Source organism: Zosterops lateralis (assembly GCF_965231275.1).
Source record: "Zosterops lateralis genome assembly, chromosome: 3".
In the NCBI taxonomy this organism is placed as follows: domain Eukaryota; kingdom Metazoa; phylum Chordata; class Aves; order Passeriformes; family Zosteropidae; genus Zosterops; species Zosterops lateralis.
Genome location: NC_139764.1, coordinates 107150987 through 107178335, shown reverse-complemented (window position 1 = coordinate 107178335; position 27349 = coordinate 107150987). Strand labels below are relative to the sequence as shown.

General features: G+C 41.8%; 1 protein-coding gene across 2 annotated transcripts in view; it reads right to left on the bottom strand.

The window, feature by feature from the left end:
• The window catches only part of EVA1A (eva-1 homolog A, regulator of programmed cell death), a gene marked incomplete at its 5' end in the record, with an annotated part of 204322 nt that overhangs the window by 103666 nt on the left and 73307 nt on the right, over window positions 1-27349 (bottom strand). For both annotated transcript variants that reach the window (XM_083858061.1, XM_083858062.1), the window contains 2 exons: window positions 1629-1772; window positions 16079-16231. In XM_083858061.1, coding sequence (XP_083714187.1) covers window positions 1629-1772; window positions 16079-16231 — 297 coding nt within the window. The remainder of the gene's footprint in view (window positions 1-1628; window positions 1773-16078; window positions 16232-27349) is intronic.

Below are 27349 nucleotides of genomic sequence, written 5' to 3'. Positions count from 1 at the left end.
TTTTTTGTTCATTTAATTTTCACATGTTGAAGAATTTTGCTATTTGAGGCGAGAAATATGTGTCTGTTGATCACAAAATCCAGTTCAGAGACATGTCTGAGATCATGGTTTTGAAAAGGAGCCATGGCCACCTTCAAAGGATGAGGCAGATTTTACCCACAGAGAAGCAAAACATGCCATTTTGTGCTCTCAAGCGTGACTCATTTCCTGATGCAGTTAGGCTTGGACTAGGGTCAGATTAAGAGATCATTAGTGCCTTTTGTAGTGGACTTTGAGACCAGGACCACAATTCTAGAATAAGGCCATGGAGGCCTTTGAAGGAGAAATCCTCTTGGAAATACATCACAGGGCTCTGTTTGTTTTCCCTGGATTTTTGAGGGATGGAGCTCCTGTTTTTCCTTCTACATTGCCTTCGTTTCTGTCAAATCCCCATGAGGATGAGCTTCTCCCCAGTCTTTTTTATGAGAACAGTGATATAAAAACATCACCTTCCTGACTAGAAAATTCACGGGGCTTTGCATGGATAGCATTCTTGCTGCATCACTTCAAACAAAACCCAACCTTCCTGCCACTCTTGCCAAATGAAACAACAGCCAAATGAAACAGAGCGGAGAGCCCGATGCTCCTGCATCAATGTCTCTGCTCCTCAGGGTGCTGCACATCCACCATGCTGTGGCCACCACACAAAACGTTTTAGTGAGTCCATCTCAAGTGCTTTCTGTCACACTCAGCCTGCTGCAGTCACACACAGAGAGTGACCCACAGACCCATTGTTGTCTGAGGGCACAGAGGGCTTCTCCTTTACTGCATGTCCCACTGTCTGCTCAGCACATTCAGTACAGCACCAAAATTTGCACTTCCAGGTGGATGCAGAAAGGAACACAGAGAGAGAGACTGAGCTGATCCTAGTGACAACTATGTAAGCAAAACCCTGAAGAAAATATTTTCAAATATGTCAGCTACAAATTACCAAAATGTCATCACAGTAAGAAGACAGATGTTGTTTTTATAGTACAGGGCTGGACAGGAAGAATTTTTCTTCTGTTGCAAAATAAGATGACTAGTCAGGTAAGAGCACAGTGTCTCCTCAATGCTATGACTTAAGCTCCCAACTGAGAGCACTGGTTTGTTTGGGATTTTTTTTAATAACAATATTTTGTTAGAAAAATTGTTGCAATGTTTACCTGAAAATTAGGGAGTGATTTTCTACTAACGCAGTGGATGAGTACTGTTTGGTAATAACCTGATTCCATGGTACAAAAATAAAATAAATACAGAATAAAGTAATAAGGATCCTACTGATAACCACAGCTTTGCTGCAGGATGTCAACATTCAGTAAACTTCAACTGAGCAGACTGACTTCACTAACAAATTTTTCTGCCTTGAAGAAGCAGATGAATGGATTAATAAATATCATTTCCACATTTTTTGCTTTTTCTACAGAGTCAATGAGTACAAAAAGACACAGAATTAAACTACTGTGGTGATCCAAAGCTTTCCCTTGTTGATCAAATGAGACTCACCATGAGCCAAGTGGAAGTTCAACAACTTTTTGAATCTTATTCTCCACACACCGCTGTTCAACAAACATAGGCCCTAGTGAGAGTTAGAGAATTTTGTGACTTACCACAGGTGTAGATGACATTAAGATGCTTTTGGATGCCTGGGTAACAAGGGTCTCCAAATTCATAGGTGCTGGCATATATGCTGCAGCTTCTTTTCCCATGACAGCGCTTGATCATGAGCTGGAGAGCAGTAGCTGACTGACACTCTAAAAGGGAAAAACAATACCTCTCTGTGGATATATTCAGTCACAACAGAAATTGCCTAAAAATAATTTACCAGTTGCAGACTGTGAGAGCACATACAAGATTTCCATGAGTTAAAGGTTTTGTGTTTACATGAGAAGGTGCCTCTGACTCTAACACATCTCTAACAAATTGAAAGATCACTGAAGAATCAGAAAGCCCTATACATCCATACAAAGAAGGCTGAAAATAAAATATGTTTCATCTTTGTAACAACCACAAGAGGTGTCTCAAATCCCCCTCTCTGGCCCCTGTTGAAGACAAACATGGTTAGTGTCTCTGTCTGCTCTTAGATGTTGTATTTCTAAATCTAATGAAATTTACTATGAGGTATAATAATTATAATATTATCATCTACCATATAAGTAGAAATACTGTTTTAATCACATTCATTCCATGCAAGTAGAAAACATTTTTCATATTAGAAATTTAGAATATGGGAAGTTCCAAAAGTAAGTGTTTGCCCAAGTATTTTTCTCTATCAGGTGGTTTCACCTGTTTTCTTACCTAGGGTGAGAACAATCTGCAATGATAAAGTCTTGAGCTTTTAGGTGCAAGACTGACAGTTTGCTTTCACTGTCCAGCCAAGACCAAGCTCAGGGGGAAACTCGCAAGAAGAGGTTTTTCCAACATCAAATTGTTGCTAAAAGGAACAGAACAGCTACAGAGAATGGAATACAAACCACTTTTTTCACTAATTGGGAGGACGGGAAAGGAAAAATGGACCTCAAAAGGTAGTGAGTGCTAGAACCAGCTTAACAATAAAAGCCATGAGAGACACAGGAAAGCCACAGAAAACCAGGCCTAGAGGCTAACATTTTAATTTTTTTTCTCAAATCAAAGGCAGCATTTTATTTCACATGCTGCAAATGACAAAAGAAGAAAGCTCCATGCGAACATTTTCTTACTGAATGACCCAAGCTTCCTTAGGGAATTTCTGATCCAATGAGTGTCAGAGATTTCAGTGGAAACATCTGGCATGCAGCAATCCTGATTCATTGTCTTTTTGCAAACGTCCAGTTAGAGAAACTCAGCAAATCTAAATACTGGAGAGGATTTCATGGAGGGTGCCTATTCTTTTTATTTGTTATTGTTCTCACACAAAGCAGAGAACATCCCATAGCTGTTTGCTTAGGGGCCTTGCCCTCTGGCACAGGAGTGTACTGTATCCACAGGAGTGTGGGGAATTACACACTGCTGGTCCTGTGAGAGGCACACCTAGCACCCTCAGAGATGGGCAGCCTTTGGGACATTCTTCATTTACAAATATGCATGCGCTAAAAAACTACAGACTCTGCTCTCCACCTTAACAGATTGAATTGACTCTTCAGGTGTCAAAGCTGTAGATTCTTCAGACTGAAAATGCTTCTAGGAGTTTTATTTGTCATATACCCTCACACTAACATTGACAGCTTTTCTAGCCATCACTACTCATGTCCTGGTATTGATGGCCTCCTTCTTCCCATGCAGTTCTGAGCAGCTCATGGTCTCCACCCAAACTGACTTTAGCAGCAGCATCTGTATCAGGAAACCAAAGGGGGCTACACATTTTACCTCCTTTGTTTAAGTGATACCCTGTACCTTAGGATCATTTTGCCAATTAGCATTACTCCAAACAGATAATTCAGCCTGAGATATAACAGGGCTAGTCCTAATAGTCAATTTGTAGAAGGCTCCCATTGTATCTTTGGGGCTTTGAACAGCCTGGTCTAGCAGCAGGTGTTCCTGCCATGGTAGGGGGATTGGAATAAGATGATCCTCAAGGACCCTTCCAACTCAAACCATTCCAGAATTATATGATCTTCTGGACTGCCTAGGAGAGTTATCTGAGCCAAGACAACATGCCATGGACCATGCTACAGTTTCACAGCAGAGATCTATTTTCCAGTACCTGTGCCCCTGATACCACTCAGTCACCAGTATCCATGTAACCCCAGATACCCACCTTCTTTGGGCACAGACCAGACCACCACAGTCACAAATACCCATAGTGAAGTCCTCAGCTCTCCAACTGCCAGGCTGCTCCAGCTCAACCTGCACCAGCCAAAATGAGCAGAAGAATAGAAAGAACCCTCTATGCTTCAATTACAGGTGAAGATGAAAGCCCCTCACATAGAAAATAGGGCATCAAGATTGTAAAAGCCTCTTTTACATGGACTTTTTACAAACCATAGGATGAAAAATTATATCCAGGGGGAAATGTCACCTGCTAGGACTGTGGCACATAAACTATCCCATAATTTAGCTGAAAGCAATGTCTGGAGCCTATCCACTCCAACCTCCTGTCCAAAGAACAGCCAGCTTTGATGTTCAGGTTGCTCAGGAACTCATCCAGGCAAGTTTTGAAAATCTCCACAGAGAAATATTTCCCAAACTCCTTGGACACTTGATCCTGGGTTTAGCCCATCTCCAGGTGATTATATTTTTTCCTTGTATGTAATCAGGTTTCTATTGCTGCAACTCATATTTATTATTTTTGGTGTTCATCTACTGTTTCCTTCTGTGTTTCCAAAAAGAGTCATCTGTAGAACCACCTATTCTTTGGTAAAAAACAGAAATAAGATCCCACCCAGAGCTTTCTCATCTGGAAACTGAACAACCCTGTTTCCCTCAGTATTCCCCCATATGCCGTATGCTCCAGGCCCCTGACCAGCTTGGTGGAGTTTAACTGGATTTGCTCCAGTTTTCCAACATCTCTCTTTACCTGGACAACCCCAAACTGGACACTTCAGTGTTCTAGTTAAGCTGTAACAAGTGCCCTGCTCAATTCAATACCACCTACAAACCCTGTCCCAGGTCATTACTGAAGATTTCAAGCAATCTCTGACTGCTTTTAAGTGGCTGCCAGAATGACTTCAATATAGCACAGTGGAGGTTTCTTGTAGTCCTCCATTTCCTTGGCTCTTGCTGCAAACAGTCACAATTTAGGCAAGCCTTACTGTTTTCCCTGACCTCCAGACCCTAATGAACACCAGAATCTTGTGAATGCAGGAATGGCAGAAAGTCATCTGAGGTATCCATATTACCAGATCCAACTAAACTCTACTGACCACAACAGTCTTCTACATGGTAAATCCAAATGTTCTTCTCATTTTCCCCATGGTAAGACCTGAGCCATTCTCTTGGAAACGGTCATATTTTTCTAGCCCTGAAAAAAAAGAAATGGGGTCTAGGCACAAATTCTGACCAAGTGTTCACTTCAAAGACTTCCTTTTGCTCAAAGAGGGAATTTTCCCTGGTTTTGCCTCCCCACAATTTCTATGAAAAGTGCCTTGTGCATTCCCATAAAGGCCAGGGCAAGCAGCCTGCAGTGTTTTGAGGGAGGACTACACCAACACTGAAATTAGCTTTGTCTCCCATCTTGGGCTTCTTGGTCTGTCAATATGTTCACCCTCCACATAACACATTGAACTGGAAAATGTAAGAGCAGCAATAAAAACCTCCAAATGGTACCATCTTCCTTACACACTTCAAAGGGTTTCTGATAAGGAGTTCATTTAGCTGGGTGCAAAAATGTCATATTCAAGCATCTTTATTCCCTCACTAACAAGCACTGAGGATGTCAGTAATACATCTGAGAGGTAGCTGAGTGATAGATGAGGCTCCAGCACCTTCATAAATCACAGTCACCACCACGTCATTTGGAGCTCCAGAACAGACATGGTATTTCTTTTACCCCTGTGTCTCAGGCTTATAAAAACACTGAATTCAGTCCTGTTGGATGTTATGAAGTGCACACAGGTAATTTGACTTCCAAATGTAAATGAGTCCTTGTGGAGCTCACTGAAGTGAGAGCTCCAATTATATTAATACCTCTTCAGAAGGTCATTCCAGGTCAGAAGTCTTCACCTCCTAGTGCCCATCTTCAGAGCTCAGAGAGGCAAGAAAACAGAGGGGGTTTATCCTTAAATCATACAGTTATACTGCCAAAAAGATGCAGGGAAGCCAAGCCCAGCAATGTGGGGCAGCAGAGTTGGGCTGTGGCCTCCTTCAGCTGGCCAAATTCATTTTTTCCAGGTCTTCAGAAGTGGGACACTAGACATAGCACTTATTGTACCTGATGACATGCTCATTCAGGGCAGCATTACAGTTGGAATAGATGATCTTAGAGGTCTTTTCCAATCTTAATGATTTTATATTCTACAATCTCCTTTCTTCGGCTGCTTGTTTGCTTGCTAAATGCAAATTCCAAATGTTTTATGAGATACCACCCTGGCACCAGTAACAAACAAGTGACTCCATGTGTCAGAGATGTGGGAAGGACACTCACAAATGCCAACACCATATCACTAAGTCTGAGGTAAGTACTGCTAAGCAGAGCCAGGCCCCTGCTGAGAACCTCTTAAAGCCCACAAAGCTCAAATCCCATGACACAGCAATAAAAACTGCTTTAAGACCTCATAGATGATAGAGAGCCCTCTTGGAATGGTTGGCCCAGAGTTACCCTTGGCTTTCATTAGTCTTGGATTGCTTCACTACACTGCCAGAGAGCACATATGAATCCTGGCTATGGTGAAACTTTCACATGTGAAAGCGTTTAAAGGTATCATCTCTGCTTTTCAAATATGGTATTTTCAGCCAAAGTTGGGGCTGTGGGGGAGTGGGATCAGCTCAGTTTATTCTCTTTACCTCTGGCCCCACTTTCTAGAAGTTGCATGTCCCTCCAGCCTTGCTCCTGGTGCAAGGTGAATTCTCTTTCCCAGGATCACTTCACAAACTCAGACCACTGGCCAGTTGGATTTTAAAACCCTTGGTTTAAGTCCTCAGTGGATAATTCACCTTAGCAGATGAATTTAGTATGATACGACTCCTTCATCTACTCCATCAGCCCAGCCTCTGTCAGGGCAAAAACCCAAACGAGGGGAAGAGAGCCACGATGGAGGATTTCACCAGCTGCAGCTTGCAGACCACGTTGGCTTTAAAGCTGGAATTGGTCTCGGTGATGTAATGTCCATATCATCAAGCTCACCACAATGAATGGATTTTAGTCAGTCTAAGGCTGCTTCCCAGCATGACTGTTTCTTTATTACCTCTTCCCAGTGAAAAAAAAATATAAAAGAAACTGGAGCCAATGCCTATTAATCATATCCTTAATTTTGGTTACTCAGTGTTACTTGTTTTTCTCCAGTGAGGGTGACACATCCAAATCTGAAATCCAAGCCATGTATTGCTGCTTTTCATTGCAAAACCTATCTGGGTTTGAAAAAATGTTTCCAAACTCTTTAATTTTTGCATTTTGGTAACTCTTAGATGGTCTGGTGGAGATTGGAGCCTCTTCCAAGGCAGCAGCCATCACAGATGGATCCACACACAGATTTAAACCCCGAGTTTTGAGAAGGGTGACTAATCCCACAGTGAAGTTGGGCATATTGCAGATGTTCAAGAACATCTGTTCATCTTTTAATCTGCTCATGATCAGAGTCACCTGGCACAGCCATGCTGAACCTGCAAAGGTGTGTTCCTGCACAGATGAGACAGGCTGTCCAGAGCAAGCAGGACCACACACAGCTGGTCAGGTGAATATATTAGCACACTGTGAAGCTGCCAGGGAGGAGTTTTCCACAGGCTGTCCATGCATCTGGAGAGGCAGCAGGACATGGAGCTCAACCCAACATTAACACGCACTCATTTTAAAAAGAAAGAAAACGGGAAAAAACTCCACCCACTCATAAGGGGATGAGTCAGACTCTCTGAGTCGGTGAGTTTTCAAGAAAAATGGGGCGCTCATTCTACTTTATTCAGTCAAGAAAATATAAGACCTTGAGACGTCAAAAGGGCCAAATGATTTGCCACAACTAAAGACTTCAGAAAGGAGATCACTGCCTAAAATACTGTTTCCAGCAGTACCTTCAAAGTAAGTGGTTTGGAACTGGAACAGGGCTGGTGGTACCTGATCCAGAGACAAATTCTGTGGGATGCTTTGGCTCAGTGTAAAGGCATCAGGAGGAGCAGACCCAAATCTCTAAATTAAACCATCAGCAGAACCCTAGCTTTCCTTGTTGTCTTTTGAGGAGCAGGTGAAAGGATCGACTTAAGGTAAGTTTTCCCTTAAGGGAAGTAATTTACAAACAATTGACAGCTTGAGGAGGACTCTCCTCCCAAACAGAGGACAGGATTTTTCTCTAAAACACACAGCCTGATTTCCTGCTCAAGAACAAAAGAGGAAAAGTTATTTGCTGGGAGCTACGAGTGTGAGAGCACAGAATGAAAGATGGAAGGAGTCAATTAGCTTAGAGATGAAAAATTTAGTTCCTGCAAAGAAAGCTGACAGGTATCTGAATCAGTGCTGTGGTTATCCATTTGTCTGCCAAAAGAGAAAGCAAATTTCAATGGAATGGCAGAAAGGACACAAGCAGGAAGTAACTCCAACCTTTCAGCTGAGGCAACTGCCTAAATTCCTTCATGCTTTACCTAGGAGTGACTGCCTCAATCTGAAAAAGAATCTTTATCAGGAGGGGGGGAAGGAAGCCCTCCTGGTTTTGGGCACTTTCTCATATATTTTAAAGATGTTCCATTAGCTATGGTTGATATAAACGCCAGCCCCTTCATAAAGGGGCAGCTGCTAGAGGTGCCTAAGCCTCAGCCAGAATTAGCCATCCAGCAGCCTGTGAAGGATGTCTTCATGGAATATCAATGAGTCAGTCTGCACTCTTCCAGTACATCAAACCCCAGGCATTTTCAACTTAGCCCATGCCCATTAAGTTTGATGTTTTCTTTAAAAGCCAGTGAAGAAGACTGTTAATAAAGATGGATTTTGTCCACTTTCTCTCTCATTTAGCAGCCTGGGGAGGTAATTTCTTTATCCATGTAAAGCTGTCGCACAGTTTCAGTTGGGGGCAACTGAAATATACTGGATTTCTCTTCCCTGCCATGGCACACAAGCCTCAAAAGATGACAAAAGAAGTTAGTTGGGTCTAGATCCACAAGACAAGAGGGAGAAAACCAAGCTACAAATACTTAAGTGTCCTTAAGACCAACAAATGTGAAGTTCAGCCAATAAAAACTGAAGACTGTCCTTAAACAAAAAAGGTACAGAAGCAGAAGTGTATTTACATACACAGAAGTAGCTCAGGAGCAAAAACCCAAAACAATTAAAAGGTGAAGTTTCCTGCTGGTATTTGTAAAATGATAAGTGGTCAAGATCATATTACAAATAGCAGCAGAGAATTTCACGTTGATACAGCTGTGTATAGAGCATATGTATTGCACAATGTCACTGAAAACAACTGGCTAGAAAGGAAATCTATATCCAAACATTAGAAGGATGTGCAGAGAAGGCCAGCTTTACATTAAAAAAGTATGTTTTACAGAAAGAGAGAGAAAAATTAGTCACCACGCAGTTCATAAAACTTTGGAAACTTCAGCAGTAGGCCAGAAAAGAGAAAATTATCTTAAAAGAAACCAATCACATTTAGAGACTGCAACTGAAGAATTCATTACAGGTTTAATTGCAGATCCTATAGTTACATTTAGAACTTGGTTGATTAATGTGAACTTAAATCATCTTATCACCCTTGTATCCGGAACCAGAACATAAAATATACGAGCCTCCAGTTTTGCAGGGACTGATGCAGAGTGTGCAAAGTTGAGCAAATTAATAACATTTCCTGGGTTTGGGGGCTGAAGTGAGAATACAACAACAGCTTCAAAAATGGCTCCAAGAAGTCTCAAAGAACAAAGAGGATTTGGTGTGGCAATGGTAGTTAAATTTGATTATTTAATTTGCAGCAGAGTGGATCATGGGCTGTAAGGTGTTCAAGAGAAGAAGGAAAGGTAACAGCTTTAGCATCACTCAGTAGAAGATAGAGATAGTGCTTTCAATGTATCCACTTCTCTGTGAAGTCCTTGGGTTTATTACTCCCTCCTATTCATTACAGCCTAAAAAAAGTATTTTTCTGAATGTGGGGATACTCAACAGTGCCTAGACCTAAGCTGAAGCAAGGTCTGAACTTCACAAGCTGCAGGACTGGCCCATTTTCTAAAGAGATTATCCAGCTGACACAGCCTGCAAGTCACTTCTTGCCCTTGATTCCTAAAATACAGCATGATGTGCCTGCAGACTCACAGGTTTCATATTACCCTTGTCTCTCAGGTTCTCATCGTGGCAATTTTGCAATATTCTTGAGTGACATCTGAATTAGTTTAGAAGAACTTTATCAGTTTTGAACAAGTTACGCTGGTTTTCATTCAAAGCAACTCCATGGAAACAAACACGCTACACATTTAAATATCTTGAACATTGTCCTTTTATTGTTAGGATTGTATTTTGGAGTTGCTTTTAACTAACAGATGGGCAATAGGCATCTTTTATAAGATCAGCCACTAAAGAAGTTGATATTACTCCTACAAATACTCACTTTACTTCTTCAACTATCATACCAATAGTATCACAGAGCCTGCTAGTGCTATTTAAATTACTAGTTTCAGAATTTTTAATTGCAATCACTGTGTGGGGTCATACTCCACTATAAACAATATTTCAAAACCAACTTGAACCTTGGTTTAGAGAAAGATCTTGTCCAGACTCACATTTGAGTGGACTTTTTAATTATTTTTTAATAGCTATTGTGTGCATATAAAAACAATTTCATATAAATCATTTTTATGGCTCTATGAAATCCAACAATAGTTGGAGTTTTCTAGAAACAGCTGTAAAATGATTTTAATTACCTCCTGGTGTTTTGAGACAAAAACTGAAACACGTAAAGAATCTAAAATTGAGGAACAACTTTCTGAAAGGAGGCTTTGTCCCACTTTAACTCAGCATTCTAAATGGGAACTGCATTTCAATTTAAATTTAATAAGGTATGATATGTGAATTAAACAGCAACTGATATTTATTTAGTCTTCAGATTTGGATATTTGTGGGGTTTATTGCATACAAACAGATTGGCCTCTAAAAACATGTTCTTAATCATGAGCTAGACACATAATAAAGTAGTTTCTGCCTGAATGTAAATGAAGCATACACAGTCACACCTACAGGAGGGGTGCTTTGGAAGCCTGGTGTGTTCTGTAGACAGGAATTACAGGGTCTGACCCCCCCAACTGCTGCTCATCCCACAGACCCAGCACTGCAGCTGCTTTAAAGGCCAGACAGGGAAACCAGGATGAAGCACAAGAGTCTTTCAGCCATTTGGATCTGCTGAAGGTCAGCTGTGCTACATGGCATTGTCTGACCAGCACAGATTTCTGTGGACATCCCATCCTTTCCTGCAGTGCCAGCCACCCTCTGCTTCCCCTCATCAGTGCCAGGGGTTGCTACTTCTCATTGGTCCAGTCCCACATTTTAGGGGCCTTTTTATTTTTAAGCATTTGACTTAAGACTAAGATTAGAGCACAGCCACAAATGTGTCCTGATGGGAACAGAATGGAAAATGGTCATAGATGGTGAAGAAGAAGAAAGCCAGAAATGCACAGCTGGAGGGGCAACAATTTCTCAAAGCCAGCTCTTGTGCTGGCAGGAACATGTACCCTGGAATAAAATGGATTTTTTTACTGCATGTATTCCATATTCATTCTCATGCTAGATCTGGTCACAGATAAACAAACTAGAAGGGTCCATTATTTATATGGTGTAATAAATATTTATATGAGGAGTCTGCTTTAAGTCTTATATACATCTGCATTAGGAGGGGGAAATCAAAACAAACTGCGTTGGATCACCTTCTGTCACTGCATTAGAATGAAAAATGCCAGGGAATGAGCACCTAAAGCATGGGCTCATTTGCTAAACTCTTTCCTCTGCTCTTCCATTATCAGATCCCTTGAGTCAGAGAGTGCCACTGACCATCTGAGTTTCCTCAGGGTTTTGTAAACACATTCATTTTTCCCCTTTACAGAGGCACAGGAGACAACTTGTATGTTGAGTGACAAGGACATTTCAGTCTCAGCAGAGTGCCCAGCTTAATCCACACCCCAGGACCCAGAGTGGGGCTGCAGAGCCAGGGTTCCCACGATCTTGCACCGAGTCCAAAGCCAGGCCCAGATTCCTTCTACCCAGGATGAGCAAATAAATTGCCTTGGGCTTTTTGTATACGTGATGGAGAAAGACAGGGTCCTTAAGTAGGAGTCCTGGATCCTAGGTTAGAGGTCAGCTGAACACATCCATCTCACTCTCTGTGGTTCAGGGTGGGAGCTACTGTAAAAATAAATAATGTGAACAAGTCAGGTGTCCTGAATATGACCAAAGATATTGCTCCACTAAGCAATAAAAAGGGTAATCCTTTTACATCCAAGACCTTCCTCCTCAGTCTCCTAATTAGATCACTACCTTGCGCTCAGGCACATGGAGAAAAAGGTCATTTTTTTAAAATTACTTCTCATGGAATAAACAAGCCACTTGGAGATGCAGACAGAGGCAACTGTAAACAGCAGGAAAAGGGGGCAAAGGGCTCATTTGGCTGAGGGATATTAATGGTTCATTGCTTGTAAATAGTCCTTTCCCTAGAGACCTCCCCATGCTCTGTGTATGCTCTCTGCACATGCTGGCAGCAAAGTGGAGGCTTTATTAAGAGAGTTACAAATAAGGTCAAATTCTTTTAGGAGCTTTTCAGAGTTCCCAAGGCATTCAAGGAGGGCTCCAGCTGTTTGCAGGGGTTTCCCATTACTATCAGAGACATAAGTTTCAGCATGTTTACAGTTAAAAGAGGATCCTGACAGATTTTCACTTCAACATGACAGCAATAGGATGGAGTTCTCCGCCATAACTTTCTCTTCACAGATGCTAAACACATTCACATAGACATTACATAAAGAGAAAGCTTGTGTCTGGCATGGCATGGCATGGCATGGCATGGCATGGCATGGCATGGCATGGCATGGCATGGCATGGGTGACTTGGGGACCTTTCATCGCCCAAAAGCAGCACAGCAATAGCTGGGTTAAAAGGACTGCAGCACCAGGATACCTCAGAAACCAGCTGAGCACCTACTGAAGAATCCAGAAATTCACTGTTAGAAATTCAACACTTCTACAGGAGTACAAGGTCTTGTTTTTCAAGGTAGAAACAACACAAATTGAATTGGTTTACCTTACATATGCAATGCTCTATTAGGCCACCTGTCCTCCCATCTTAGACCTCAGTTCTTTCAAAGCCTCACCTGTAGAAGCTATACATTTCTAAATTCAATACAAATGTGTGTTTTGTCCACAGAAAGAAAAATGGAATCAAATTTTCTGGGTTGTTTTTCATTAGGAGAGGAAGAAAAGATAATCTTCACCACTTTTGGGGCAAGTATGACTTCTTCACTCACCAAGTAGCTCAGGCTGTGTGGATAAAAATAATCACTGTGAACTTGTGCAGGGCCTACTTCCCAGCAAAGTGCACTTTGCCAAGGCTCAGACTTGATACAAATCATCAGTTCCATGAAATTCAAACAGAATAAATCTCCCATGTACAGAACATAGCTGGGTTCTGCCTTACAGGAACTGGATGTTGCTGCAAAGTCTGACTCATACAGTCATGTTTGTACCATCAGCCTGTAGTGAATGTCTGGGATCAAAGAGCAGCCCTCCCCACACTGCAGGGCTGTGGAAACGTGCAGGGAAATGTTCTCCAGCTAGCAGACAGAAGCTTTGATTTATAAATTGTGATGTTTCCACCTGCTCCTGAAGGAACAGAGCTGCCTGCTGGGCTGGGCAGGCCCGTGAGAAGAGCAGTTTCTGAGGCAGGCTGGGGCACCCTGAGTGCTGCTCCCACAATCACTGGTGGCAGCTGGGAGCACAACCTGTTCTTGTCACTGCTGTAACTGGAGACAGGAATGGGAGGTTTGCAGGGTGCCGTGGGGAACCACAGTGTGGATGTGCATTGAATCAGCTTTTTGCTGATTTGGGTTGGGGAGGATCCTAAACCAGTTTCTCCTGTGGGACAGAGAGAGGTGCAAACTACAGCCACAACTCACCTTCCCATTCCTGTAGCACGAGAGCTCTGCCCCATTGGGTCACCTCACACAGGTAAATGAAGGGAAGGTTGTGATAAGCAAAGTCTGCCTCGTGCCAAGGGGATCAATGAGCTGCAGCTGAAGAAACCTGAACAAGCACTCCCAAACATGACTGGGATTTCAGGGCTGGAGCATGGTGAATTGGTGATAACCATCTGTTCACCCCAAATTTTCTTTTAGTTAAGCTCATCCCCACCCCTACAATTCACTCAGGATTTCAGCATGCAATGAAACATCAACAGCTATAGTTTGTCTTTCACCCTACACACATAGTAGGCTATACACACAGTGCCCAAGTGGCTGGGAAAGCCTGGGGAAGCCACTGCTCCACAGTGAGTTCCTCACATCTCCTCCCCAGCCCTGCAGGGCACGCAGCCAGCAGATGTTCCAGACACCCTTCCCACCCTCCCTTTGCTCTGATGCAGGCAGGACATACCGACTCCCACAGCACTCCAAGAGCATCAGAATGACTTATGATACTTGAGACCCCAGCAATTCCAAACATTTGGATATTTGCTTCTGTCCAACAACTCAATCATTTTTAGCATCAGTTCACAGCTTAAAACCCTGAGCTGGATTTTAGTGTAAAGTTTCTTCAGCATTCCCATCTCTGACTTGGCATTACACTGTCTTGTACTGAGCCTGCTCATGTAAGTAGTTTCATTTAGGAGCTGATACTTGAGGAAGGCCCTGCCTCATCCCACCAGCAGACTGTGTGCTGCACTCTAGGATCTGACACGTCATTTCCTTGTGCAAACATCCCAATTTGTAGAGCTCACAAGGCCAGCAGGGCATACAGATGCTGGAGATCCTACAGCATGTGCAGCCTTGCTGTCAGACTCCACTGCTTGTTCCAGCTGTTTGTGCCTCCTGTCCTATTTTCTGGTTCCACATATCCTGCTCTCAGCCAGTACAAGTTTCTTGACTTTGCAGCTGGACAAAGAAGAGTAAAACTTTACCCTTTGTGGCTTCACATAGTTTTGCTTCATGCTGACATTGAAGAGTCCCTGTGCTGGTACCTTGTCACTGGCAAGTGCCTGTTCCTGCTCTCTCAGGGAGAACAACAGAGTGGGGTGCTCAGGTCTGCTCCAGAAACCCATCCTGTTTCACTGACTTGGCAAGTTCTCACCCAGCAGCCCAACCACCACAGCAACCCATGCACAGACTCAGCCCATCCCAAACACCACACCAAAGAGGTCCAGGCTAACCTACCACACACATCTGTTTTGGCTTCTGCTACCTGGCAACTGGGGCACTATAGGAGCACATCCAGGAGCACTGGTCACCTCAGGAGACCCTGCACAACTCAGCTGTGCTACAAGTGCTCAGATTTGCACAGCTACAGAAGACACTTGGCATGCTGCATAAATAACCTGACTGGCCTCATTCCACCTGTGGGTTTCTACTGACACCCATCATCTGAGTATCATATTTTCAAGCTATCACTTGACGTGCTTCCATTTGAATAGCATTTAACTCCTTAAGGGCACTGGATCAGCAGCTGTGAAGCCAGAGATCCTCAGATGGAGCTGAGCAGATCCCAGCACAGGCAATAGCACCAGATCAAGAATCCCTGTATAAGCTTCTCTGAAGCTTTTCCCTCTCTGGAGGCAATTCCTTTGGGAAAACAGTTAATTCCCTCTCAGCTCTGCAGGGAAGAATTATGACAAATGCTGAGCACAGGATTTTGTACTGTTGCTTTCTCTACCACAGCCTAAAATATTCAAAGTCATTTCACATTGGCTCAAGAACAGACAGTTCCAGTGAATGTTTTTCAATTATTTATCTTTAACTCATGACTGTAAGAGACTCTGATAGTCTGAGAGTAAAGGAGATACTTGAAGGTAGGGTAAGCCAACCATAACATGATGAAACTTAACAACTTGCTTTTTCAATTCACTCTCTTGCTTTAACTTCAGTAAAAGTTTAAATGCAATGTCAAGGCTTCAGTGGCTGCAGATGGTACATGACATCCCCAGATAATATGCTCCTCCATATTACAGCCAGAGGCTCAGTGGATGAACCACCACCAAGACAGAAAATTGAACAAGAAATTCAAGCACCTTCAATCATATAATCAGATGAATCTGTGAAAAGCCTGTGGCCTGGGAACTCAGCTAGAACATGTAGCTGCACCTCAATTTGATGCTCATGCTGAAGCTCACCACTGACTGACAAGGTACCACACCATCAGGAGCACCACCATGGCAGGTTGCATGTCCCAGTCCTGCTTTTCTGACCAGGACCTGTGCCAGCTCTGCTGTGATGACAATAAATTCAATTACCCTGCTCACATCAGAGTGTCATCAAGCCATTCCCCAGCTTACCAATCATGGGCATCCCCAGGTTTTGGTATGGGCACTCCAGGCTGCCTCCTTGTGTCCTCCCAAAGATAGCAGAGTAAATGGCTATCACCATGCTCTTCTTACAGCTCAGCCTCAGCTTGTCATCTTCACAGGCTACTTTACTCTTGTATTCATCTGGAAGCAAACAAACACTTGATTACTCAGCTGATCAAGAGGTGGGCTCCCAGCAGGGCAGGACCCTCACCTCTCCATGGGGTGAGCTCAGAAGAGGCAGCAGCAATTCTGGGCCCAGGGGTGCACCTCAGCTCCCAGCACAACCCCAGCCTTAGCACAGCCCCAGCCTTAGCACAGCCCCAGCCTTAGCTCTGCATTTGCTACAGGAGCACTGATCTCCCCCATTATACATTCCCTCTCTGGCATTATTAACACATTTAATGAATGTATTTTAACCCAGGACATGCCAGTTCTGTTAAAGAGACTATAATTTCATTTTGCAGACAGATCAGTGAGGAGGCATGGCATTTGAGTGTTTTCTACATGGTAAAATGTGTTTTCCATGGTGGCCAGGGAAGGTAAAAGCCCATCTTCAGAAACCTGTTTCATCCATGAAGCAGCCCTTTGTGTGCCAGGCATTTATTCTATATCACAGCAGCTCAAATGCAAACATAATCATGCTCCATGGCTTTTTTTTTTCACAGCAATTCTTCCATGGCAGATCCAATAGAAGTTGTACTAAATTTAATAATTATGGAAGCTGCTCCTGCCTGTTGCAAATACAGATATGCAAAAGCTTGTCCCCAAATCCTTCTTGAAATGAGCACTCTTGCTCTTATAAAGCTGATACACAAGGAACAATCACTCAGTTTTCATATCTCAAGGAGACTGGACAGTCATTTCATAAGAAATCACATGTCGTTCCCTTGTCTTTACCATTATTATTTGGATTATGGGAACCTCTAGAGGTCCCAACCTAGAATAGGCCCTTCCCATGTGTGCCTGCCAACATAACACAGAAAACTGTTTTGAAAAGCTGACTTTTTACAGCAAGATATTTACAGGTGTGAAAGAAAGAGACTAAGAAAATGGAAGTGGCACAAAGAGACTAGAAAAACCGAAGTGGCATGTCTGTGGACACCCCAGGCAACTCAGGGCACAGCCAGGAATATAACCTCAACATCTTCAGCCTCAATAGAGTGACCTCTCACTTCCTTATGTTATTTACCTTTTGAAATGTAGCCACAACAGCATCCAGATTGCTAAATGGGAAGGGTTTGTGACCCATGGTAAAATCCCAAGCATGATCAGTCATTTCCTCTCAGATGCCTCCACTTGTACCAGGTCAAAGTGGTGCCATAGAGCACACAGGCATCATCCAGTGCCTGGGGCTGCCCCTGGCCCTGTGTCACTCACTGGCAAAGACATGATTTCTGGCCTTCCCTTACATGGTTCTCTGTGTCTAATATCTCACACACACACATATATATCTATATCATCTGTATCTATATCTAAATCTAATCTATATATGTATATAGAGATAGAGAGATATAGACATATAGAGATATGAGAACTTATGCAAAGTCCATAAAGTATAAAACTACTCAGCAACTGAGAACACTAGCTAATAATTAGTTTGTAAGTTAGTACTTAAGTCTTTAGACCATGACATCCAGCACTTAATGTGACATTTTTTACTATATTGTAAGTTTAGGTTCAAGAATCATTTTTCCTTATTAGAGATCAAGGCTGATCTTTCCAAGCTGAATCATAGAAGAATTTAGGTTGGAAGACTTCTCAGGAGGTCATCTGGTTTAATTCATGTTCAAGAAAGGGCTAATTTCTACCTTAGATTGCATTTTTTCAGAAGAAACAGCATGGAGAAAACATGTATTATAGCAAAATAAAGGTATGCCAATTTAAAAGAAACATCTGAGAACAAAATGACTTTTCACGCTCAACTTGGAAATTCCTATTGAAGCCAAAAAATAGTCTCCTCAAAATAGCCAATTACCTGGTGATGAGAGCATCAACTGGATTGTGAAAACCCCAGTCCAAAATTTCAGTCCAGCTGAGAAGCTTAACCTTGAACCCTATTCCAGTACATCATTTTCCTTCACACTCTGCAGCCTTTTTACAAAAATCTCGGAACGTTTCTAGTTTTTATCCCACTACAGAGAAACTTTCAAACCTCTAAAATATTTAGTGAATGTGAAAAAACTTTCTGATCCACCTCTCTAGATAAAGACACAATTAAGGCCTCGCTCTTTCATGGGAGAATCTGTGCAAAGAGCAGACATCCCTCAGCAGTAGCTGCAGGGATAAACCCACAACCACTGAGTGTATGAAACAGTGGCTGAAATCAGAAATAGAAGCTCTTTGCTCCTTCAGAGTAAGTAAAGAGAGAAAAACCTCATATACCTGTGAAGACTCAATGGTGGAACTTGATAGAGTCAGGTTAATTGTTGGACATGATGATTTTATAGGGCTTTTCTATTCCAAATGGTTTTATCATTCTATGTCCATTTTATCTACATAGGTATTTTATCCACAATCACCATGAAAGCACTTGAAAGATACACTGAACACATCAAGGGGTTTCATCTTCACCTATAATTGTCTCCCATAGGAATTTTGTTTCTTCTGTGAGGGAAATCAATCAAAGATTTAACCTGCCTATTTCCACCTTCCTACAGTGGAAAACTTAACAGAGTATAATAAAACTTTATCCACTTAACAGAATTTATTTTTTCCTTAGGGAAAAAAACATGGATTCAAGCTAAAAGCACAAAGACACGAACTCTCCAATAGGACAAGCTATACATAATATATGTTAAATCACTGTCCCAGCTTGTGTCTGGCTGAAGTGGTTGAGAAATGAAATAGATGACTGAGTTTAGAAAAAGAATAATTTTGAAGTCTCCAATGAGAGAGTCCACTGTGAGTGTTTCATTTCTTACAGATACTAACTCAATTTCCTCTTTCAATTTGGTTATTATTAGCTACATCTCCCAATTAACAAGTGTAACTGCTTAACCACACGTCCTATGGTCTCATTTAAGGTCCTTAGAATATTTATTTAATTCTGCTGACCATTCAAAGTCAGAGCTTGTCATTTGGAAACTTGCCTGGGATTTAAACACAGAGAATATTGCACTGAGCACAGTGAACACTGGGATGGACAGACATCTGCACCTTTGCTGCAGACCAGTCCAGCAGTTATGAGACAATCAACACCAACTTGCTCCAGTTCCTAAAGAGGCTACAAGAGAGCTGGAGAGGGACTTTTCACAAGGACATGTAGTGAAAGGACAAGGGGAAATGGCTGGAGGAAAGCATGTTTATGTTGGATCTTAGGAAGAAATTATTTACTATGAGGGCAGTGAAGGACTGGAATGGAGAAGCTGTGCCTGGCTCATCCCTGGAAGTGTTCAAAGCCAGGCTGGACAGGGCTGTGAGCAACCTGGGATAGTGGAAGGTGTCCCTGACCATAGAAGGTGAGTTGGAATGAGATGGTCTTTAAAGTCCTTTCTAACCCAAACTGTTCTATGATTCCATGATCCTATCAACCACAAAACACTGCCTCTCACAGTTCTTACCCTCATAGCCACTCTGGGAAGTCATGCTCAGGGCTTATGGGGAAAGCTGCCTGATGGAAAGCTCAAGAAATCAGCCTGGGGAGGTGACCCCAAGTGCAGATTCCTTGGAAACAAGGGGAGCTTGTGGATGATGTGTTCCTGGCACATTGCTGTGGGAAGTAAGAGGCTTGTGCCACCTGAAACAGGTGTCACCTCACAGTCACTGAATTCTGCCCCAGGAAACACCTCCTGGAGCTGCAGTTGCCTGGGCAGGCACAGAGAGATGACATTGCTTTGTTAAAAGAAAGGAAAAAAGAAAGCATGAAATGCACAGTAGTACTTCAGTCTCCCAAAAAGTTCCCTTAAGCTTCACCACTGGAAAAGAAGCAGTCTCAGTTTTTCTGGGCAACCTGATAGAAATCTGCACAAACACATAGAAAGTGATGCTATGGAAGACACAAGTCCCTAAAAGTATTTTGTACTTCATAGCATTGTCACCTCCATTTTAGCCAGGATGAGCCCAAGCCAGACACTCACAACTCCCAGGCACTGGATGACAGTAGGGACTGCAATTGATATTTAAAAAATACAGAGCTAAGCATCATCCATAGATTTACTGGTACTTCACCCCACGATAGCCTAACATAAATATTGAAAAGAAGCGAGGCAGCCTAAAGTGACATAAGAGAGCTGGGACTGGGAACAAAAATGCATTTTTCTCTCTCACTCTCCAAAGCAAAACTGGCCTCCTACAGATCACTCACAATCTGGTCCTAAGCCTGCTCTAACTGTTACAGCCTGGATATAATTCAGGCCAAATGCAAACATTTGTATTAGTGGGTTTCATGTTTCACCCTGAAAAATTAAACACGCTTAAATGGCCTCAGAAAGGTGGCAGTGATATTCAGCAAATGGCTTACTCCACTCTAATCCCCCATGCAGTCATTTGTAGGGCAACAGAGATTTACCATGATTAAGATATTTGCTAAGGATAATATCCCTTTATTACTGCCTGGTTTCAGAGACACTGGCTTAAATATAACTCAGTAGAGAGAACCCAAGGAGGGAACAGCTGCAGGCTTTTCTAGACACATTTTTAAAGGTCATTATATGACACAATTGTAACTTAGCTCGGACAATTACAGGAAAACAATTATAAATGTTTCTAATAGAAAACTGTTTCTCTGAAACAGTAAAGCCAATAAGAAGACCTTTAATAATTATTGGATGTGTACAATAATATTAACCTGTATGACCAATAGTAACTACATTTATCCAATATCTTAAGAACATTTTCACTTATGGCTCACAAGAATTTTCTGAATGCATGACCTGGAAGCTCAAAACTAAATGTCAGTTGCCTCAATCTTTGTGAGATCTTAGACATAAAAGCTCCTAAAGAGATTTTCCTTCTAACTAAATGATGAAATGTATTAATGCCAGAGGTTCACTTTGCCTAAAATTATATTTTTGAACAGAACTTGTGGAAAAAATTACAAAATTTACTAATCGAAGTATTCATACTTCACTTAATCAGTGCATAATAGCTGACCCTGTTTCCCGGATCAAAGAGCTGGAAATACATGTAAAGAGAAATCTGTTTTCTTCACAAAATCCTAAAGGATTTAAATCTTAGAATTGAGGATCTGAGCAAAGAAAGTGAATTTGTAGGAAAGAGAGATGCTTTTGCCCCATTACTTGTCAGGATCATTTCCCATAGAAGATTTTCTTATCTAGGTTATAACTGTTAAATTAACATGACTGTACTCAAGGTGTCACTTCAGAACCAAACTGGACACCATCTTAGCCAGTAATTTCTCTTTAACCCAATTTTTGTCTTGCTCACATTCATCCCAGCTTTGTTACATGCTCCTTTTCATGCCATCCAAAACAAAGAACATTTCTTGCCTTGAAACTCATAACTCTTCATTATATCCACCCATTCCACCATCACCTAATTCACTTCAGCTGACAAATGACTATATTTAACTACTGTGTGTTGGTTTGTGCTGGTCTGTGAAGACAGGCATAGGGAGAACTCTCTTCCCCACTCAGCCACTCTTTCCACAAGAGCTGTGTTAATGGTGGGTACATCCAACACTTCGTGTCACCCTTCCTACCAATGGCCCTACTGCACCTGTCAGCCATGGACTGATTGCAAACTGGAACAGCTGAGATGTACAAGTGGAATACACAACCCTTTGGCTACCAGTTAAAATTCAACAAACTTTTACGGACGCTGGAAGCCATCCCCAAAGAGTAAAGATGGTGATAATGGATGTGGTGAGATTTTGGTGATTTCAGTACATGTCTGAGCAGAATACTTACATTGCAAAAGCCACCACATAGCAACTTTTTGTTAGCCTAAAGCAAGAAGCCAAATTAAGGGTTAACCATGGAAATTTGAACTTTTCACTGTGGATGTGGTCACTCCAGACCATAATTCACTGAGTCCCTGAGGACAGAAAGCACTTCTGGAGAATGTCTGGGCCAATCCCCATGTTCAGACCAGAGTCAACCAGAGCAGCAGTTGGCTGAGGGCCATATCCATTCAAGGTTTTAACACCTGCAAGGATTGAGACTTCACTACTTCCTTGGGCAAGCTGTTCCAGAAATCCTGTTAGTCATGTGAGAGATGAGTTTAGTGAGTACCTGTTTCCATCCCTTCTGCTGGAACAGGGAAAATGAGTTTCCACAACAAGAAACCTATTAAACACTAGGACAGACACCTCTAAGCAGCATCCTTGAATAAGAGTACTGTGCACAGGACTGCCCCTGGACAGCTCATCTTGGAGATATCCATCCAGTACCCTTCCTAGTAATCTGACACCTGTTTTTATATTTTCTTTTTCTCCACACTCACCTAATTTCCAGGAGCTTCTGTATAATATAGAGAATACTTTCAGGGTTAAGTAGAACTAAGTCCATCCCAAAATTAAAATAAGGGAGTGCATCTCAAAGAAGTGAGAGAAAGGTCCCTTGGACAGAATTCATTGCTACTACACCCTGCGGAGAAGAAGACAATTGTACTAAAGAGTATTTTCCAGTTGATGCACCACTGCAAAGCTTCTACCCATGTTTCTATTCCTATGTTATATGTTCACTTATTTTTCACTTGAAGCAAGCATTTATTATTTCAGTTTTTTATCCTCTTTTTATCCTGCTTTGAAAGATATAAGCAGGTTCTGGTCTTCAAGACCCTGAATATAAATCACAGATTCAAAGATTCCTAAAATGGTTTGGCTTGGAAAGGACCTTAAAGATCATCCCATCCCAACCCCCTGTCATGGGCAGGGACACCTTCCACTATCCCAAGCTGCTCACAGCCCCATCCAACCTGGCCTTTAACACTTCCAGGAATGGGGCAGCCACAGACTCTCTGAGCAGCCTGTGCCAGTGTCTTGACACACTCAGTGTGAAGGATTTCTTCCTGATATCCAGACTGAATCTACCCTCCTTTAAAGAGTAGATTTAGATTAGATATGTGGTTTAAAGCCATTCCACCTCATCCTATCAGGGGACAAGTCAACAAAGATCAAAAGTTTCTCCCAATGACAAAAGCCTACTATTTAGACCAGTTCACATTGCTATGGCTCCTTTCTTTTCTATTTTCTTCTAATTTTACTTATGACATGCACTGCATATCCCGAGTTCCAGAGCTTTCTCCTAATGCATATGAACCTGCTACTAATGAGAACTTTCTGTTCATATCAGGATTTGAATAAATCCATATCAATCCAGTCAGCATTCCCTTAGGCAGGGTTGGGTGGAGAAAACCTTTCCAGGACACCAAAGTTCTCCAGAGTCTTCGAGTACAGCCCTTGCTATCACTCCCCCACCAGCATTTTACTGTGGGCTACCTGGTGACTCCCTCATTTCAAAGGAATCAAAAAAGGATTTTACCTTTAATTTGGAGCATCGAAAAAAGTTAAGAGTGTCACAAATTCATACATTTGCATGCAAATAACTTTCAACATTCAGTTCAATTTTCCCTTGAGAAAATTTTTGTGAAGATGGTCTTATTTAATTTTTAAGAACTGAGGTTTGCCACCCTCGGCAGCCTGGCGTGCGCCACTTACTTCCACAGGAGATAATCTGAAACTCTGAAAGATACAATTAGGATGACAGTCCAGAATTATATTAAATAGGCAGCCTGCCAACTTCAAAAGTACCCTGAAAACTCAAGAGTGCCAAGTTTTGGAGGTCTGAAACCCTTTCGACAAGTAAGAGGATTGTTCTTTGCAAACGACCTTGTCAGATTCCTTTAAAATTACACTCCTGATGCACCCATCCAATTTGCAGTGTTTAAAAGGCACCTCTCCCCACTGTCACTTTCATTAGTCTGAAGAAGTTGTCCTTTTATATTCTGCTGTGAAAAGGCTGGCAGTGCTGCAAATTAACTGCTACATTTCATTTCCAAAGCAGAGTTCAGATGCACCTAGTTGCACTTTCCTGATGGACAAAGAGAGGTATTTGGTTATCTAAGGAGTACAAAAAAGGGAAAAAATCAAAATATGTGCACTAGACTATGAGATGGGAGTTAAAAATAAGACCTGGGAGCCCAGGACAAATTGAATTCTCTTACTATTTCTTCCATTAATGAAATTGGGCTGATTTTCTGAAGCAGCTATGACTTACTGGTGCTCTGCTGCCTAAGCCTCTGCCTCACCATTTCTTAGTCCTGCTTCCAAAAGACCTGCTGGCTAAACTTCAGTGAAATTTGACAGAAACATCGAGATGACAAATGTAGTGAAGTCCCTGTATATTTCTGAAGAACTGGTGGCCAATATCAGAAGGGAGCCAAAACAGTGCCAAAGCTGGTTGTAATCGTTGCACTGTCCCACCAGTCAACCAGCATGGATTTACAACCTGTAAACCAGCCAACAGCTGGTAAACTGTAAACTTGGCCAGCTACCATGGACTTAAATCTGGACTAGCTACACCATAGGAGGCAACATGGGAAGCACAGCCTTTGTACTCCAATGAAAAGATGGGAAAGATTCACTAAGGAAAAGTAGCTTAAAGACATATAAGGAAAAGACTTCATTAGCACCACTGCTCACAGCAGTTTTGTTCTGCTCTTCCAGTGATTGTATAAATCGGGAGGAATGCTGTTAAAGTTATTATTAAAATAGCTGAAAGGAGAACTTAGTCTTAGATCATTAAAGCAGTCTTCTCCTGATGTTAAAATAATGGTGATAATAATTCTGACACAGGAACATTAAAAGGATACCTGATTGATATTTTACATATAACCCACTGGGTTTCCTAGAGCATACAATATGGGAAAATGAGGTCTACTCGATTAAAAGCTAATTCACTGCTGTCCTAAATAATTAAATACACAGTACTCCCTCAATGGCTTTACCTAAGGAAAAAAAATGTAGCTGGGAGAAATACAGTAACCAAATTTCCAAAATTCATCATGGATACTTTAGAAGTCACAGTTTGCAGTGACATAAATAGATGACAACCTCCAGTGCCTTTGAAGTTGTCAGAAAAATCAGTGTGTAGGTGAGAAGAGCCTGATACACCATTAGTATGAAAAAACACTGAAAATATCAGGAGATACCTTTTTTAAAAATGTGAAGTTAATTTGAAAACCAAGTGTAGGACAGATATTGAAAAAATAATGAGGAAATGAACAGTAATGGAAAGAGTTTATTACCATGACAATACTCCAGAGAAGATTTACTGTTCTTTGTGGTTTTTTTCTTCTCTTTTCCTTTTTTTTTCTTTATTTCCCTAAAAGACATTTGAGGAGAACAATTGGTCTATATTTTTGGTCTTGAATAATTCCATATATAGGACCTCCTGCAGAAGTGCTGTATAAATTTACTTCTCTGCTCTGTGAGAGAAGAGTCTACACTGACAGATTAATCTGTGGAGTCAATACAACAGATCCAAACTTCCACAGAAGTCAACCTTTGCAGCACCTCAGTTTGCTTTTAAGAATGTGGGTTTTGGAACACACTTTTCATCTCAGCTCTTCACCAGTACATCAGAAAATCTTGAAATCTGTCATTCAGAGCTTGTAAACCTCTACCACAGTAGCACTGTGTTGGGATTTAGATTTATGGCCTCCATTTTTCCCAATTTGGTTTCCTTGTGTTCCACCTAATCCATCCAAGGACACTCCTTGATCTTCTGAGAAGACTCCCAGATCACTTTCCCTCTGCCAGCAGCCAGAGCCATTTCTGACACCTGGAGGACCAGGCACCACACAGCCTCCATTGTCCACACATTAAGGCACCACAGTGCCCAAGGATAGGCTGGATCTCCTGAGGAACATGGGGAGATCCTCCTGGTACTGCTGTTGATTCACCTATCCCAGCACTGAAAGACCATTGTCTAACCCTTCCTTGTCCTTCATTTAAAATACAAGGCTAAAAAAGGGTATTGTTATCCCTGGTTTGTTGGGGGTTTTTTTCCTAACTCACAGAAAACTTAAATTACATAGGACAAAGAGATCTGTAAAAGTCGCAGCTGTAACATTTACAGAATTTAGGCAGATTTCAGAAATTGTCTTTCTTAGTAGTTCACATCTGGATACTGGAGACCTGATCCAGCAGAGGGAATCCTTATATCTACACAGTAGGAAACACCACAGTTTTCACTGACTCCTTTTTATGTCAGTTGGGGTTGACTGCTTATGTTTAAAAGAAAATGGGATTTTTAATTTTTTTTTTAATCTCTCCAAGGTCCAGCAACAGTTTCCTTCTCTGCACAGGCAGGAAATTATGATTATAATAAAAATAGTGTAATATAATTACATTAGCTATTACATCGTATTTCCAATCATATTAGTTAATATATTGCATTAATATTGCAATAATATTTACCAACAAACTGACAACAATCTCTGCATTTGCTGACACTGGAATCACATGTTGCTGTTAACCCTCCTCCTGGCAGTCGAGTGATTAATGTGCTGCAGAGATAGGGCCATTTGACAGCTTTTGAAAATCTCTGAGCATCAACAGCTTAAAACAATATTAATCATCAGCATTAGCATCTCTCTGGCCCCCCAATTGTGGGCTGATAGATCTGTCCTCTGTTATTTACAACGTTCCTTTATTCACACCTTTTCATCACCACAGTGGTTGCTGCCTGAGGTTTTATTGCCCTTATAAATTTCCACTCCTTGCACCATCTTAACAGTTTTGAAATAATACAGATAAGCAAGAGAGAGCTGATGAATGCAGGAGGCAAAAGGCTCGTTCTGTTGCCTCGGTGGCTGGGCCAGGGGGATGTGCCCATTAAGCATCCCCAGCTCCATCACGCTGCTTGGGGAAGCCTGGCCCACCAAAAAGCAATGCAGCAAACAATGCAGTGAACTTCTCTTGCCACCAATAAACCTGTCTGATGAAGGAGATTAATGCTTTTCTGAAAGGGTTGATGACCACTGAATTACCAATCTATCCCAGCACTAAAATCAATCACCAGCATAAAAACAACCAGGAATACATTTAGGTCCTTCTTTGCTCTCATCTTAAACCTCCACAAAACCTCTGTTCTTTCTATAGCCCTCTGCTCTTGCTCACAGTGTTTTACAGATTCTGTCTAGGGAAGGCAAGCCTTGAGGATGTGTGATGAGATGTGGCTTTTCATGTTGTTCACTGAATTTAACAGAAAAGATGCAATCCCCACCCAAGCAAAGCCAACCAGCAAAGCCACACAAGATTCAATACTGAAGGAATGGGTTGTAGGAAAATTAAAA